Source organism: Aplosporella prunicola, assembly GCF_010093885.1.
Source record: "Aplosporella prunicola CBS 121167 unplaced genomic scaffold K452scaffold_12, whole genome shotgun sequence".
Taxonomy (NCBI): Eukaryota; Fungi; Ascomycota; class Dothideomycetes; order Botryosphaeriales; family Aplosporellaceae; genus Aplosporella; species Aplosporella prunicola.
Window position 1 is genome coordinate 671,840 of NW_022983540.1, and position 13,791 is coordinate 685,630.

The 13,791-nt window shown below is 57.7% G+C and overlaps 5 protein-coding genes across 5 annotated transcripts; 4 read left to right on the forward strand and 1 right to left on the reverse strand.

Moving 5' to 3' along the window:
- Positions 1-1,090: 1,090 nt before the first annotated feature.
- K452DRAFT_227367 (uncharacterized protein) lies at positions 1,091-1,924 on the forward strand (the record flags this gene model as incomplete). The annotated part of the gene is made up of 2 exons (XM_033536894.1): positions 1,091-1,351; positions 1,433-1,924. The coding sequence occupies 2 exons, from the start codon at positions 1,091-1,093 to the stop codon at positions 1,922-1,924; spliced, it is 753 nt and encodes a 250-aa protein (XP_033397876.1).
- Positions 1,925-6,995: 5,071 nt separating this feature from the next.
- Positions 6,996-7,785, forward strand: K452DRAFT_194501 (uncharacterized protein; the record flags this gene model as incomplete). The annotated part of the gene is made up of 2 exons (XM_033535916.1): positions 6,996-7,394; positions 7,477-7,785. Coding segments are annotated over 2 exons (708 nt in total), but the record flags the coding sequence as incomplete, so codon positions are not given.
- A 1,976-nt stretch (positions 7,786-9,761) lies between these two features.
- Positions 9,762-11,171, reverse strand: K452DRAFT_298155 (uncharacterized protein; the record flags this gene model as incomplete). Its single annotated transcript, XM_033542092.1, has 3 exons — positions 9,762-10,031; positions 10,097-11,043; positions 11,099-11,171. The coding sequence occupies 3 exons, from the start codon at positions 11,169-11,171 to the stop codon at positions 9,762-9,764; spliced, it is 1,290 nt and encodes a 429-aa protein (XP_033397878.1).
- A 156-nt stretch (positions 11,172-11,327) lies between these two features.
- On the forward strand, positions 11,328-12,274 carry K452DRAFT_27669 (uncharacterized protein). Its single transcript, XM_033539287.1, has 2 exons — positions 11,328-11,555; positions 11,624-12,274. The coding sequence occupies exon 2, from the start codon at positions 11,647-11,649 to the stop codon at positions 12,175-12,177; it is 531 nt and encodes a 176-aa protein (XP_033397879.1). The 5' UTR covers positions 11,328-11,555; positions 11,624-11,646; the 3' UTR covers positions 12,178-12,274.
- Positions 12,275-12,374: 100 nt separating this feature from the next.
- On the forward strand, positions 12,375-13,577 carry K452DRAFT_298157 (uncharacterized protein; the record flags this gene model as incomplete). Its single annotated transcript, XM_033542093.1, has 1 exon — positions 12,375-13,577. One exon carries the CDS (start codon positions 12,375-12,377, stop codon positions 13,575-13,577), a length of 1,203 nt encoding a protein of 400 aa, XP_033397880.1.
- Between the last annotated feature and the right edge of the window lie 214 nt (positions 13,578-13,791).

Here is a 13,791-nt window from a genome sequence, read left to right on the forward strand (position 1 = left end):
GGAGGATCTAGATATCTATATTTAGATACGTAGATACGATACGACACCCGCCCGCCCGTTCGCCGCATCCACATCAGATCCACACCACATCCAAATCCAACACACACACGCACGCACGCACGCACGCAACACGCAACACGCGCATCCACTTCCCACGGGACGAACGGGCGGGCCGGCTCAGCACCGCGGGGATGGCGGGGATGGCGGGAGGGCTAGGTGGACAGAGGACGTGAAACAAACAACCACCTAATCCGTACTCTAGGCGCCAAGCCGGCGCCTACAAGACGTCACTGCGCTTTCGCGAGCGCCCGGAGCCAGTGGTTACGATGCGAGCTGTCGACTAGAAACAAAATGGCGCGCGCGGTTCGTGGAACCGTTTTGTTTTGGGGGTGTTTGGCGGATGTAGGGTTAATTGGGGGGTTAATGGGGGGTATATAGAGCGTGCGCGCTGTTGTGTGGTGCTGGTTTGGCTGTGAAGATTGGAGTTTGTGTGATTGGACGTATATGAACTGTTTTTTTGGATTTGATGCTGGCTGGTCCGGTCCTTTGCTAAGTTAAGAGAAGAAAGAAGAAAAGATAGAGATAAAAGGAAAGACAGAGGATAAATAAAGAGAAGGGTAGGGATTGAAAGAGAGATAAAGAGAGATAAAGAGAGCAAAGAGAGGGCATGAGAAAGGAACAAAGAAAGACACCGACGCTGGATATACGACGGACCTGACATATACCTACCTCCACCGTTCTGGCTGGCTCCACGACATTTTCGCATTTCCTTCTTCATCAAACTAAGACGACAAAACCAACAAACCAAAACCCACCATACAATCAATTATCTCGACTATAAAAACCGCCTCACACACAACTACAATCTACAACCACGAGCTTCCGCCAATCACCCGCCAACATGCGCATTCCTCGCCCTTTCTCCCACGTGGACCTGACATCACCGACATCGTCACCATCACCATCACCCCTGCTATTCTGCGTCCTCATCCTCCTCTCTCTCTTCTCTGCCTTTGCCTCCGCAGAAGCAGACACGACAACAAGCACGCTCCTAACAACGACGACGCGCACCTCGACCTTCACGATTACGATGACGCAGGATCCGCAACAGCAGCAACAGCAGAGAAACGCCATCGTGACGACTACGGTTGCGACGACGACGTTGGGCGCTGTGGCTACTGGCGCTGCAGGAGCGTCGGCGGATTATACGAATGCGACGCGCTTCAAGAAGACGCTGCTGGATGGGTCGAATGCTGTGCGTGCGAATCATAATGCGAGTGCGCTGCATTGGAATGATACCCTGGCTGCGTTTGCTGAGGACTGGGTGAAGGGGTGTGGGTTCAGGCATTCGGTGCGTTGATTATATTCCTTAACCTCTTCCTCCCCCCTCTCTCCAAAAAGAAAACAAAGCTAACCTCCACGTCCCCAACAGAACGGCCCCTACGGCGAAAACCTGGCAACCAACTACGCGAACACGAGCGCCGCGCTCGCCGCCTGGGCAAACGAAGCCGCGGCCTTCGACTTCCAGGACCCGGGCTTCAGCAAGCAGACGGGCCATTTTTCGCAGCTGGTGTGGAAGGGGACGACGAGCGTGGGGTGCGCGCGCAAAGATTGCAGTGCGAGCGAGGGCAGCGCCGACGGCTGGTACGTCGTTTGCGAGTATTCCCCGCGTGGGAACGTCATTGGTGCTTTTGAGGGGAATGTGCAGGCGGCTATGGATGGGGCTGAGGAGGGCGAGGGCGGGAATAGTGCTGGGAGTGGTGGGGGACAGAGCGGCAATGGGAGGTGTGGGAAGGTGAGTGCCGAGAATGGCTGTATTGAGGCGCATAAGAACGGCGCGGTTGCAAGGGGTGCCGTCTGGGGTCTGAAGTGGAGTACGCTGCTGGTGGTAGGGTCGGCAGGGTGGGCGGCTGTGGGGTGGTGAGACGGTATCTCGTCTTTTTGTTCTTGTGTTTTGGTTCCGCGATTTGTTGCTGTTATCTGTCTGTCTGTTTGTTTGTCTGTCTGTCTGTCTGCTTTTCGATGGCTGGCTGTCTATAGCGGCCTAGTTCCGCGAGTTGATACCCGAGCGAGCGAGTCGATCTGAGCTGAACTGAGTTTTTTCTTCGCGCTGTCTATTCCCTGTTCCTGTTCTGCGTCTTTTATCATTTTCATAGAGGGTCGTTGATTGGTAGAGAACTGACGTCTAGATCCATGATACGGTCCCTTTTCCGTATTCAGGACGACCGGGTACTTACGCTGCCATTGCGGACTTGTATCGAAAGCCGTCACACATCTTAATTACCGTACCAGTCTAACGGCCCTCCAGCATGTACGTAAAGCGTAACCTACCGGAAGACATCCGACAGGAAGAAAGCGAGAACAAGAAGTGAAAGTCCGTAAGAAGCACCACCCTACTTTTGCTAATCACTGCCGCCTTTTGCCAAGGTCTCGACCATTGGGAAGAAAGAGAGAGAGAGAGAGAGCAGAAAGAATGTGAGTGAAAGTGAGTGAGAGTGAGTGAGTGTGCATACGTACGAGGAGCAGGCGACGGCCGGGGAATGTCTTGCACGTCAGTCCGTCCAACACACTCACTAAACACAATCCCGCGAAGGACGCCAGGTACCTTTATAAGCTCGCGCGGCGGATCACTTAGTAAGACGGGGATACAGCGTCGAGTGGTTTAGTGGTCACTCATAGAGTTACCACATAACCCATAAGGTAACCATAACCAACCTGACTTTGGGTGTAACAACTTGGAGCTTCAGTTTTCGATCCACGGCGGCGTCAACATTAGTTAACACGCCGGGGAAACTCGTTAGTGGGGTTGGAACGAGTTTATAGGGACTTTGCGCCTGACTTTTTGCTGTTGTGTTAGAGGTGGGTGCTATTTATTACTTCGTGTTATTTTGTTTTTATTCTTTTTGCTAAGTTCCTGATGCTAGCTTAGGTGCTTATTTACTTTGTTCACATGCCGCGTACTGGAGAGATAAAAGAGAGAAGTCTCGGCCAAGGTGAGTTTCTTCCGCACATCTACATGGCATTGAGATTGGCACTGGCCGGACCCCATGCCCTACGTACGTGGGGAACCTGAGCGCCAAAAAAACAAGACGGGGATCTCCAAGGTATTTTCCCAAAAAGCATGAAGTATGAAGACAAGGTAAGCCTGCTGCTCCGTACAGGATTACGTCGTTATATCAGGCAAAAGGTGCTCGCCACATGCAGGACATAGCGATGGTTCGTGCCAGTGGCGAATGATGGCGATGTTGGGCATTTTGAATGACGGTAGGTGGATCTTGTGGTACTATATCTGAACGCTGAAACTTCGACACCTCTTTTGTTTGGTAGCAACCGCACCATCAACAGTTGCGGTCTTCTCCTGATCTATAGGGGCCGAGTGTATGCAGTTTCCTCACTGTTCGAGAGAATATCTGCTATAGGAAGAAAGACTGATTGGCAGTGGCATACGGCAAGGTATTTATACTTACTAACAACGAAAGCTGACCGTGTCGCGGCGGGATTAACCTTCATTACCAACTCAAATACCTTTTTGTTCCTTTACCTAATAGGGCAGCATTCGCCACAGACGCTATTAAGTCCTTGTCTTTTCTCTAGATACTCTAGCCGGCTTAATCAATCAGCATGCCACCAAAAGACACATCTACCCAGATCTTTATACTTTCAGCACCTAACCTCACCTACTCCAAACCACCATAACACACAGAAGAAAACACATCAACGCCCGTCTTAAGCCGCCACGCCTGCCACTGGCAATCATACCCGCCCCACCTCAATTTGTCTTTCCTCTCACCTCCATTCCCACCATCAAAGCCAAACCCAATGCAAAAAGCCTCAAACACAACTGACAAGCAACAGTTTCACCCCTTTCCCCTTCACCTCCCACAACCCATCTAATTAATGCCACCACAGCACAGGACGACAAGCGGTGCCACAGCGCGCAGATCACAGCTCCGTACGTTAGCAGGCAGCCCAACACCACACCCGGCGACCTAACACCAGGCCTACAACACCGCCCAACCCCCGCCCCAAGCCGCAACCTACTGTATGCCCGACACTTCCCCCGTCCCAGCTAACTACTTACATCTACAGCACGCCGACTTCGCAGCCCGCGCCCTGCTCACCGCCTCCCCAGGATACTATTGTACGCACGCAGCAACGCGCCAGGCACAGCAGCCCTGCCGCCCAAAAAATTAAAATAAAAAAAACTTCTTCCAGAAACCAACCAGCCAATCAATCGCCCACAGCCCTAACCCCAGCACGAAGTCTGCTACCCACGCCGTCACCACCACGCGGCCCCCTCTCTCTCGTAATCCCACTCGCGCTCCCACCGCCACCGTTACCGCCGCGCCCACACGCACGCACACACGCACCCATCGCATCTCCCGCCCTCGCACAGCGCACTTTACACCCCGATCCCCAGCCCACCCGTGCGTGCATTCGGCGACTTTCCCGCTCGCTAGGTACAGCAGACGCCCCAGCGGAAGCCCGCGTGCCCGCTTGCCCGCTGACTAGCGTGTCTCGTGGCACATAGTGTAGGTAGTCCCGAAAGGCCCGCCCGTTCGCCATCTGCCGCTCGCTTCCCACGTGGTGCCGCTGCTGGGGCTGGGAGGGGGGTGGTACTGTAATCCACGGCCACGGCCGCGCGGGGGCCGCGCCGTGTCCGCTGCCGGCGATCGGGCTTGAAACTCATAAGTATCGACTGGTCTGTGTGGGAGAGCCATGCATGCACACACACTTGACGCGAGGAGAGGAAAGGAAATGGAAGGGAAGGGAATGAAGAAGGTCTACTAGGGAGTGAGAGAACCTATCTACGTAGGTAGAGGCGGGAGGGAGGACGTAGACTTGTAGAGAAAAGAGAGAGACACACACACAGAGAGAGAGAGAGAGACAGAGAGAGAGAGACAGAGAGAGAGAGAGAGAGAGCACCACACGCCCCAACTCAAACCACAAACCCAATCCCTATCCCAACCCACCAATCTCCTTTCCCTACAATACAAACACGATCAGTAAACACCACACCACCCCACCCCACCCCACCCCAGCATGAAACAGCCCAACCCAACCCAGTTCAGAATGTCAGCCCTACTCCGTGCCACGGACGCAAGCTCGTTTCACCGTACAACAGCCGGAGGCAGGTCCGTCCGCCCACGCAGGGACCCGCCCGCCATGTGCCGTCCGCATTGTATTGTACCTTCATTCATCATGTGCCCCTGTAGTTTTTTTTTTTTTTTTTGTTTTTGTTTTTCTTTTTCTTATGCTGCTGAGACGAGACGACACGAGACGACGGGGACGGGGACGGGGACGGGGACGGGGACGGGTTGTTCTTGTGAGAGCACACACTACACACACACCAGACACAGACACCACAGGCCGCCGCAATTGTGATAGACACCTCCAAAACAAAGAAACAAGGGGACGAGGAAGAAGAAGGAAGAAAGGAAGAAAGGGAAGAAAGTACGAAACCAAAACCAATCAAAGAAGAAATTAAAGAAAAACCTCCCTCCCTACCCCCAAGCACACCAGAAACCCGCACCGCACCGTACCAAGGCAGTCCCTACAATCTAATACAATCCAATCCACCCTACCCCTACTCACGAGTTTGCACAATAGATTACCTAGGTGCCTGCCTACCTATCGTACCTACCTACTTACCTATAGTATTTTACAACACAATATAATATGCAATACAATATATTGTACAATCCCATGGAAGCCACCTACTATGCCTGATCTATACCTACCTATACCTACCTCGCTAGCCAGGTACGCGCCAACACCCGCGCGCGATCCAGCTCTCCGGTAAAGATCTTGTACAATATTGTACAATAGGGAAGGACCTACCTACTTAGGTACCTACCTAGCGACCACCGCGCCGGGCACACCTATGCCCATGCCCATGCGCGCCAAAGCCAGCCCTCAGCCCTGCCCTACCCAGCCCAATTTTCTCACTCCACGCCACACGCCACGCCACACTACACACGGCCCCAACACCGACGCCTGACGCCGGACGCCCGCCTAATCAGGCGACTGCCATATGTGGTACTCAGGACAGCGAAGAAGAAGAAGGGAGGGGCGCGCGCCTGCGCCTGCACCTTGCTTATGCCATGCCGTGCTCGGGCAGAACCAAACGAGACGAAACGAGACGAAACAAAGACGACACGGGCACACGAGACGGGGGCAGGGGTTCGCGGGCCGCGTCGCCACAGCAGAGGAGCCGCGGGAAAGCCTCCACGCCCATCGCACAGCTCGCGCAGCTCGCGCTATAGGTAGGCGACTCCCGCCAACCGCCCGCCGAACTTTACCGATTCCGTGTGCTCGGGTACGGGACGGATGCCGGCCCGTGGCGCGCTGAGGTGTGCAGCGCTGCTGTGGGTACCCACTACCCAAGAAAGGGCTGCGAAGGCGGCGTGGCCTCTGCGGCGCGACGAGGGGAGGGCGGGGCGTTGACCGGTCTGTGTCGTCGAGCAAAGCAGCAGCTTGCGGCTGCGGCGCGGCGGCGCCTGCCGGCGGGTTGCTTGGGTCCCCTCCCATCGGCCACCCCCGCCCTCTCCCCCCTCTCTGCCCATTTGCCTCGTTGTTGTCGTTGTCGTTACCGTTGCTCTCGCCCAACCTCCCTTGTTTTAGGCACGCTTCTGCAGCCTGCGCACTGCCGTTCCGCCCTGCCTGCCCTGCGGACAAGTGGGGGTGGTGGGACCGTCTTCGAGCGAGACGAAATTGCTCGGCGAGCAGCTGACACAAGGCCGGCCTTTGCGGCCGCAGGGTTGCAGCTCCTCTTACGTACGTACGTGCCTCCCAAAGGCTCGAGTCAGCGCTTGTCGTCGAGACACAGTTATCGTCGGTTTGGGTGCTCGACTCCGTCCGTTAGGTACCCACATAGGCAGACCATGCAGTCGGGTCCGCCGTTGGTGCCCGAGTAGGTATAACATGGGCAAGCGCCTCCATCCCTGCGTCAAAAGTGAGTGAGCAGCAACAACAGGCGGAAAAGCATGTCTGTCAAACCGACCGTTGTCATCGTCCCTGGTGCCTGGCACCTCCCAAACTCTTTCAGTCTCTTGATAACCGAACTCACCCAGCGCGGCTACCCTTGCGAGGCTATTAGGAACCCGTCGGCCGGCGCCAACCCCACCGACACCAACTTTTTTGATGATGTCTCCAATCTGCAGAAGAAGCTGAGGACGTTGCTGGACAACGGCCGCGACGTCATCTTGGTCTCACACTCGTACGGCGGCACCGTCGTGGCGCATGCGCTCAAGGACGAGGCCGAACTCGCCGAAATGCAGAGCAATGGCAGAATCCTGTCCTTGGTGTACATTGCGGCGTTTGCGCTGAAGCCTGGCGAGACCGTTTTGGAATTCAACAAACCAGTGGACCGGGAGGCCTGGTCGCCGCTCGTGGTATGTATCCCACCCCGTTTTCCAGGAACTGGTTTCGCCCCATTGCAAATCGTTCGGCGTTGATGTAATTATTTGTATTCAGGACGGCGTGCTCCCCCCGCCTGAGGCGGAGCTGTTCTACAGTGACATGCCTCAAGTGAACCAGTACAAATGGGTCAAGACGTTGCTACACCAGCCCGAGTCGGTCTTCATGGTTCCAGCCGAGGGCGAGCCATGGAAATGCTTGCCGTCAATGTACGTCTTGACTGAACACGACAAGATTGTGTATCCGTGGCGCCAGGAGTTGATGGTTGAGCGTATGGGCAATGACGTGCAGATTGTGCGGCTGAATTCCGGACACTCGCCTTTCCTAAGCATGCCAGGCAAGGTGGCCAATCTATTCGAACGCGCGGAGGCATTCGGCAGGGAAAAGTTGAAAGCGGCGGCGGCGGCGGCGGCGGAGCAATGAGGCCATGATGATGTGCGAAAAGAGAGAACGCGAGATATAGAAAGGCTGGCGGTTCCTAAACATGCGCACGCGCGCGTGGGGAGAAAAGGAAGACGCGACGCGGCTGCTACCCGCCGCTCTTGAGACCGCCGGTGCCCCAACGAATGAACCTGTACGACTACTAGACCTTCAACCTGCTCGTATCGCAGACGAAACATACACCGTTTTTATATTGCCTACCTTCCATCATGCTGGCTAGTCAGCCCTAGAGTCCCAGTACTCTGGAAGCTGCGCGCGCCTGAACGGCATTGCGCAAGCAGAAGCGCAAGCGCGAGTGCGTGCGTCTGTGTGGGCATGTGGGCGTGTGGGCGTTCTCCACCGCGCCGCTGGTCGCCTTATTTTAGCTGCCGGCCGGCCGCCAGCAATCATCGCCGTCGACCCACGGGCCCCTCCCCCGCGCGGGGAATATGGAGCCTTGGAGTGGAGTAGTGGGCGGGGCGGGGCTGTTGGGACGCGGCGGACGGGACGTTTGCCTACCTGGCTCTAGGTTTCGCTCTAGACCTAGGTATATATGGGTCTGGATCTCCGAGGCCTGGGAGAATGCATTGACTGGTGTGGTGTGGCTGGTTTAATCCGGGAATTGCCTGAATAGGCAACCATGAGAGGTGGAGACGGACATCTGAGGTTGTGACGATGTGTGTAAGAGGTGCTGTGTCGGTGTCTGCGAGATGCTGCTCCGACGCGTCTTGTATTGAGCGAGAATCTTCTCCCTGAATGAGATTTGGCAGCTGCTGTGTACTGATAGTGCAACCGAATACTTTCATGCTCGCATGCATACTGGAACTAGGCGTTATGCATTGTTCGTTGTTTGCTGGGGAGGCTGATGAGTGATGTTTGGGCTCGGTGTACGTACCCCCTGAGGAGGAGTCATCCCTGCCACGCGCAGTGAGTCGAAGCACTGGTACTGTTCATCGAACGTGCCGCATCCCGTGCTGGTCGATATGGCGCCTATACATCTACTACGAGACGAGCGGAGTTCGGCTACCGGCCCGGCCCTAGGTAGTCGGCTGTGCAGATCAATCAAGCAATATAGCGCGTCCATGAAGACGGAGCTGTTACAAACGCGAAGGACCAGTCCTCCTACACAGTCGAAGCCGCGACAGTGAAGCCCAATTCACTGTTCTGCCGACACCGTGTTCGATGGAAGCCGTAGTGACGGTGTAGGTGCAATGTAGGTGTGGTAGGTGTTTTGCGCGGCCGGCGCACGCGTCGGTATGGGACCTATCTGTGGCGCGGCAGGCTAGACCGCATCAGGTAAGCAGGTGTCAGTCTGCTCTCTCGTCTTTCTACCACTTCGGGCGAAGAGCAAGTTGTGAATAGAGATCTTGTTGCATCTCTGAGCAGTGCCAGGCGAGATCAGGACTTGGGATTAGTCATTTCCATTGTGTCTGTTCACTCACAGCGGTTAGGTACCCGATTGGCGAAGGCATTGGTGTGTGAAGTGTTTGCCACGGGTGTGTATGTTACAGGGACAGAGGGAAGGAGTGGCAGGAGAAATAGAAAGACGGAAAAGGGGAAAAGCGAAGGGGTCATCCGTAGAGGAAAGAGCCATGCAGACGCACACCCATGAGAGTGACCCACGCCTTCCACTTCTAGCTCATCCCCAGTCACACTCGCACACGCGACCATACCTCGATTCATTTGTGTCATACGTTTCCATTCTTGCTCTCGAACCACGTACGTGGTATGTATATATGAATGTAAGCGCTAAGTCGCTCGGCAGCAAGTCGCAGTTCTCTCTCCAGCATCATCTACTTTTCAATTCGGCATCCCGTCTACGGAATTTTTCACCAAGCGGGCCAGCGCACCGCATCTCGCCCACGTCAACCAGCATTTTCTCCACTCTTACGTCCATCCGTCTCACACTTCCTCGCACGCAATCATTTCGAGCGCTTGATCTTGCGCTTGCGAGCCTCGGCGTTGGCGTTCTGCGCCGTGCCCAGCCTAATTGCGGCGTCGGCCTCCTTAGCATCGCCGTTCGTGCCGTCGCTCCCAATGTCGATCTCAAGCTCGTCATTTTCGGCGGCAGCTTCCATGGCCAAGTCGTGCGACGAGGGCCCAAAGACGCGGCCAATGCTGCGCTTGTAGAGCCAGACGGGCACGCGGATGACGGCAGTGTCGCTCAGGGAAGGCTTGGGGATCTCGGCGGGCTGTATCAGAAACGCGTTAGCTAGCTGTAGACCTAGTCATGATGGTGGAGGGACGGGAAACTTACGTCGAGGAGGAACTCGTGCGTCTCGCCGTCCTCAGTCGTCTCCTCGAGGAAGACATTGCCGACAGAGTCGACAATCAGCACCTTGCCGTTCTCAGCCTGCACGCGCTTCTTGGCACCACGCGGGCCGCCGCTCGTCAGCTCAGCCTCGACGGGAGTGCTGACACCGCTGGCGCGCGCCTTGTTGGCGGCCTTGGCGGCCTTGCTGCTGCCACCCTTGCCAGCCTCACGGCGTGCCTCCTTCTCCTGCATGCGCTTCTGGCGTCTGTTCATAGCGACGGGTGGGCCCTGGTCGTCGGACTGCTCCTGGGGCGTGGCGGTGCCAGGAGTGGTCGCGGCGGCGGTCTCGTCGAGCGCACCAGCGCCAGGCAGGCCCTGGATTCCAAGCTCATCACCCCATGCCATGCGGCGCGCGTGACGGATGTAGCGGCCGACGAAGTCGCGCTGGCGCTTCCAGCCCAGGTAGAGGGCGCCGTAGTGGGCGGCACCACCGCAGAACATGAACAGACCCAACAGCACGCTGCCCAGGCCAGGGCGGAAGCGCGAGTAGTAGTAGCCGGTGCCGCGCCAAGCCGGGAAGCCATTACGCATGAAGTGGTCGTAGCGCTCGCGGTTGGGGCCGCGCAGGATGTTGGCGACAATGCCCAGGCGGGCGAAACGGGCGGAGGCCTCCTTGTCAAAGGCACGCATTTCCTTCTGGGTGGGCTGCTTGCGCACCGTTACGCCGGGCTTCTTTTTGGCCTGCTGCTTGTCTTTGGCGGCGGGCTTGCTGTAGGTTGCAAGGTACTGTTGACGGGCCTTGTCGGGGTGCAGCAGACGCGACTTCTTGCGGTAGGCCTTGTTGATCTCATCCTGGCTAGCTTGAGGCTTCACGCCGAGGAAGGAGTAGAAGGTGGCATCGGGGCCCTCGCTGGCAATGACTTCGTCGCGGAGACGGAAGATTTCGTGGTCTGCGGGGGTGAGGTTAGGTATGTAAGTAGGTGAATGCGGGCACGGGCGGCTCACCTTCCTTGCTCCAGGCGGCGGCAAGCGTGGCGAACACGCAAAGCAGCAGCGCCGTCAGCGTCTGGAGCTTCATTTGGAGAGCGGGGGTGTGCAATGGCTGATGAGAGAGCTGAGAGGACTGCCGTGAGATGCAAGATGCAGGCTAAGAGGATCAACGTGGGCCAATCAGCGTCGGACAGGGCCGCGCGGAGGGGGATAAAAGCAGCGCCAGGCCCAAATGTGTCCTCAACGTTCGATCGCCAGGGGCAGGCGGTGCGGTGGGTCCTGTGTGTGCGAGCGAGTTATCGTACTACGGTACGCGTGCGCCGCGCCTCAAGGTGGCTGCGCTTTTTGTCTTCCTTCCACGACTACTACTACTTCTTCTTTCGCCTCACACACACACAATCTCTCTCTCTCTGTCACCTTTGAGACGCCACACCTTTACAACCTCAACTAACTCCTTCTTGCCTGCTCTCAAGTCCGTCTCTCCCCGCTCTCTCCCACCGCTATTCTCTCTAGCTGACTTTACACCCCTTTCCTCTCTAGGCACCAGCAACCAGCGATAAATCATGGCCCGCATCAACATCCCCATCGACGCCCTGACGTCGCGCCTCAACCTGTCGTCGCGCTTCGACAGCGTCCGCAGCACCTCGCTGTCCACGCGCTTCGCCAACCTCAAGCCCGTCTCCGAGTTCTTCGACATCAAGCGCGTCAGCAAGCCCCAGAACTTCGGCGAGGTCCAGTCGCGCGTCAACTACAACCTGGGCTACTTCAGCAGCAACTACTTTGCCATCTTCGTCATGCTGAGCATCTACTCGCTGCTCACCAACCTGTGGCTGCTGTTCGACATCATCTTCGTCGGCGGTGGCATGTGGGGCATCAACAAGCTGCAGGGTGCCGACCTTGACCTCGGCTTCACCCGCGCCACGTCGCAGCAGCTCTACACCGGCCTGTTTGTCATCGCCGTCCCCGTCTTCATCTGGGCCTCGCCCATCACCACCGTCCTGTGGCTTGTCGGTGCTAGCGCTGTCTCGATTCTCGGCCACGCGTCCTTCCTGGACAAGCCCATCGAGTCAGCTTTTTCCGAGGAGGCGGTCTAGGTGGTCGGCCGCGAACTCCGTATGATAGTGTGCCCCCATGGGGAAGACCACCAGGGGGAGCGCGCCTGGGGAGGCAGAGGGGGTGGGGTCCGGCGAGCGGACAGCATGGTCTTAGCAGCAGCGGAGGTAGATTTCAGGAGCTGGGAGACAGCGATGACGATGAATTTTCAGCGACGGGCGTTTTTCTTGATCCGATGATGCAGCAGGGAGGAGGGCGGTCTATTTCTGACGACGCGTTGTTTTACGAAAGCGATCCTCGTTGGGATCCAAGGGCTGGGATGGGCATGGAACACGAAGATTCGGCGTATGGGGAGGGTTACGGTTACGAAGACGACCACTACACTGGGCGCGGCGGCGCCGTCCTGCCAGCGGGGCAAGAAGATGCGGACGAGCTGCTCGTGCGGCGTGCCCTGGAGCGCGTGCGCAACGCTCGCTCGCGCGGCCAGCAAAACGTCAGCCTCACGACGGACGAAATCGAGGCGCTGACGCGCCCGCGACTACAACAACAGTCGGACAGCCTACTAGCGCGGGCCTTTCCGCCCGCCCGCACCGGCAGCAGCAGCAGCAGCAGCGCGCGCACCAAGAAAAACAGCCGCACCACCAAGACACGCAGCCCGCACAGCTCCAACTCGGACGCCTCGCCCGCCCCGCCGGGCTTCCTCCTTCCAGGCACGGGCAGCTACGCCCCGCTAGGGTACTCTTCGTCGCCGTCGCGGCCGGGCTCGGGCTCCCGCTCCGCCAGCACCTCCATCAGCAGCAGCCGCGCCGAGCACGACTACGACATGCCGGGCGCCTTCTCGCGGCACTCGAGCCTCAGCGCGGCCGACTCAGCCGAGCTGCTGACACCCGCAGACGTCTTCGCGTACCAGGTCGGCGGCGCGCAACACCGCCGCGGCGGCTCGGGGCCCCGTGGTGACGCCGACGTCGCCTACGCTGCCGTGCCGCGCCGCGTGCCCGTGCCGGCGTCTAGCAGCGGCTCTGCGGCTGCGGCGGTGCGCCCTCCAACAACGGGCAGCGGGAGTGGCTACTCTGATCCAGTGCTCCGGCACGCGTCACCCCGCTACCGCTTCGACCGCGACCGCGACCGCGAGCTAGAAGTCGAGGTCGAGTACGAGTGGGGCAGCGACAGCGGCGGCGACAGCGAGGGCTTCGCCTACGGCTCTGGGTCTGGCACTGGTTCCGGTGCGCGGGCGCGACAGGGCGGCGGCGGTGGTGTGCGCGTGGGCAGCGCGGCGTGGACGGGGGGTGTGGCGGGGCGGATTAGGGAGTTGGAAGGTGCGGGGGCGGATGACGAGGTCGTGGTTGTTACTGCTGGTGGGAGTGGGAGTAGGGATAGGAGTGGGGGGAAAAGCGCCAAGGGGAAGCATCAGCACCATCATCATCGGCGGCGGAGGAAGTGATGCGCGTCGTGGTGTTTGCCTTTTTCTTTTTTCGTCTTTTGCTTCTTCGTGCTTGGGGTCTTTTGTGTCGTCACTGTCGTCGTCGTCGTTTCTCTCTCCTATCTTCTTCTCTCTTCTCTCTTCTTCTTTATCTTCTTCTCAAAACTTCTGCTCTGCTTCACAACATCTTCTTCTAGCTTCAGGTTTGTGGCTTTCCTTTGCTTTGCTTTGCTTC

Excerpts from the sequence above, each read along its gene's own strand:
- K452DRAFT_27669 (XM_033539287.1), top strand. The coding sequence starts at position 11,647 with ATGGCCCGCATCAACATCCCCATCGACGCCCTGACGTCGCGCCTCAAC.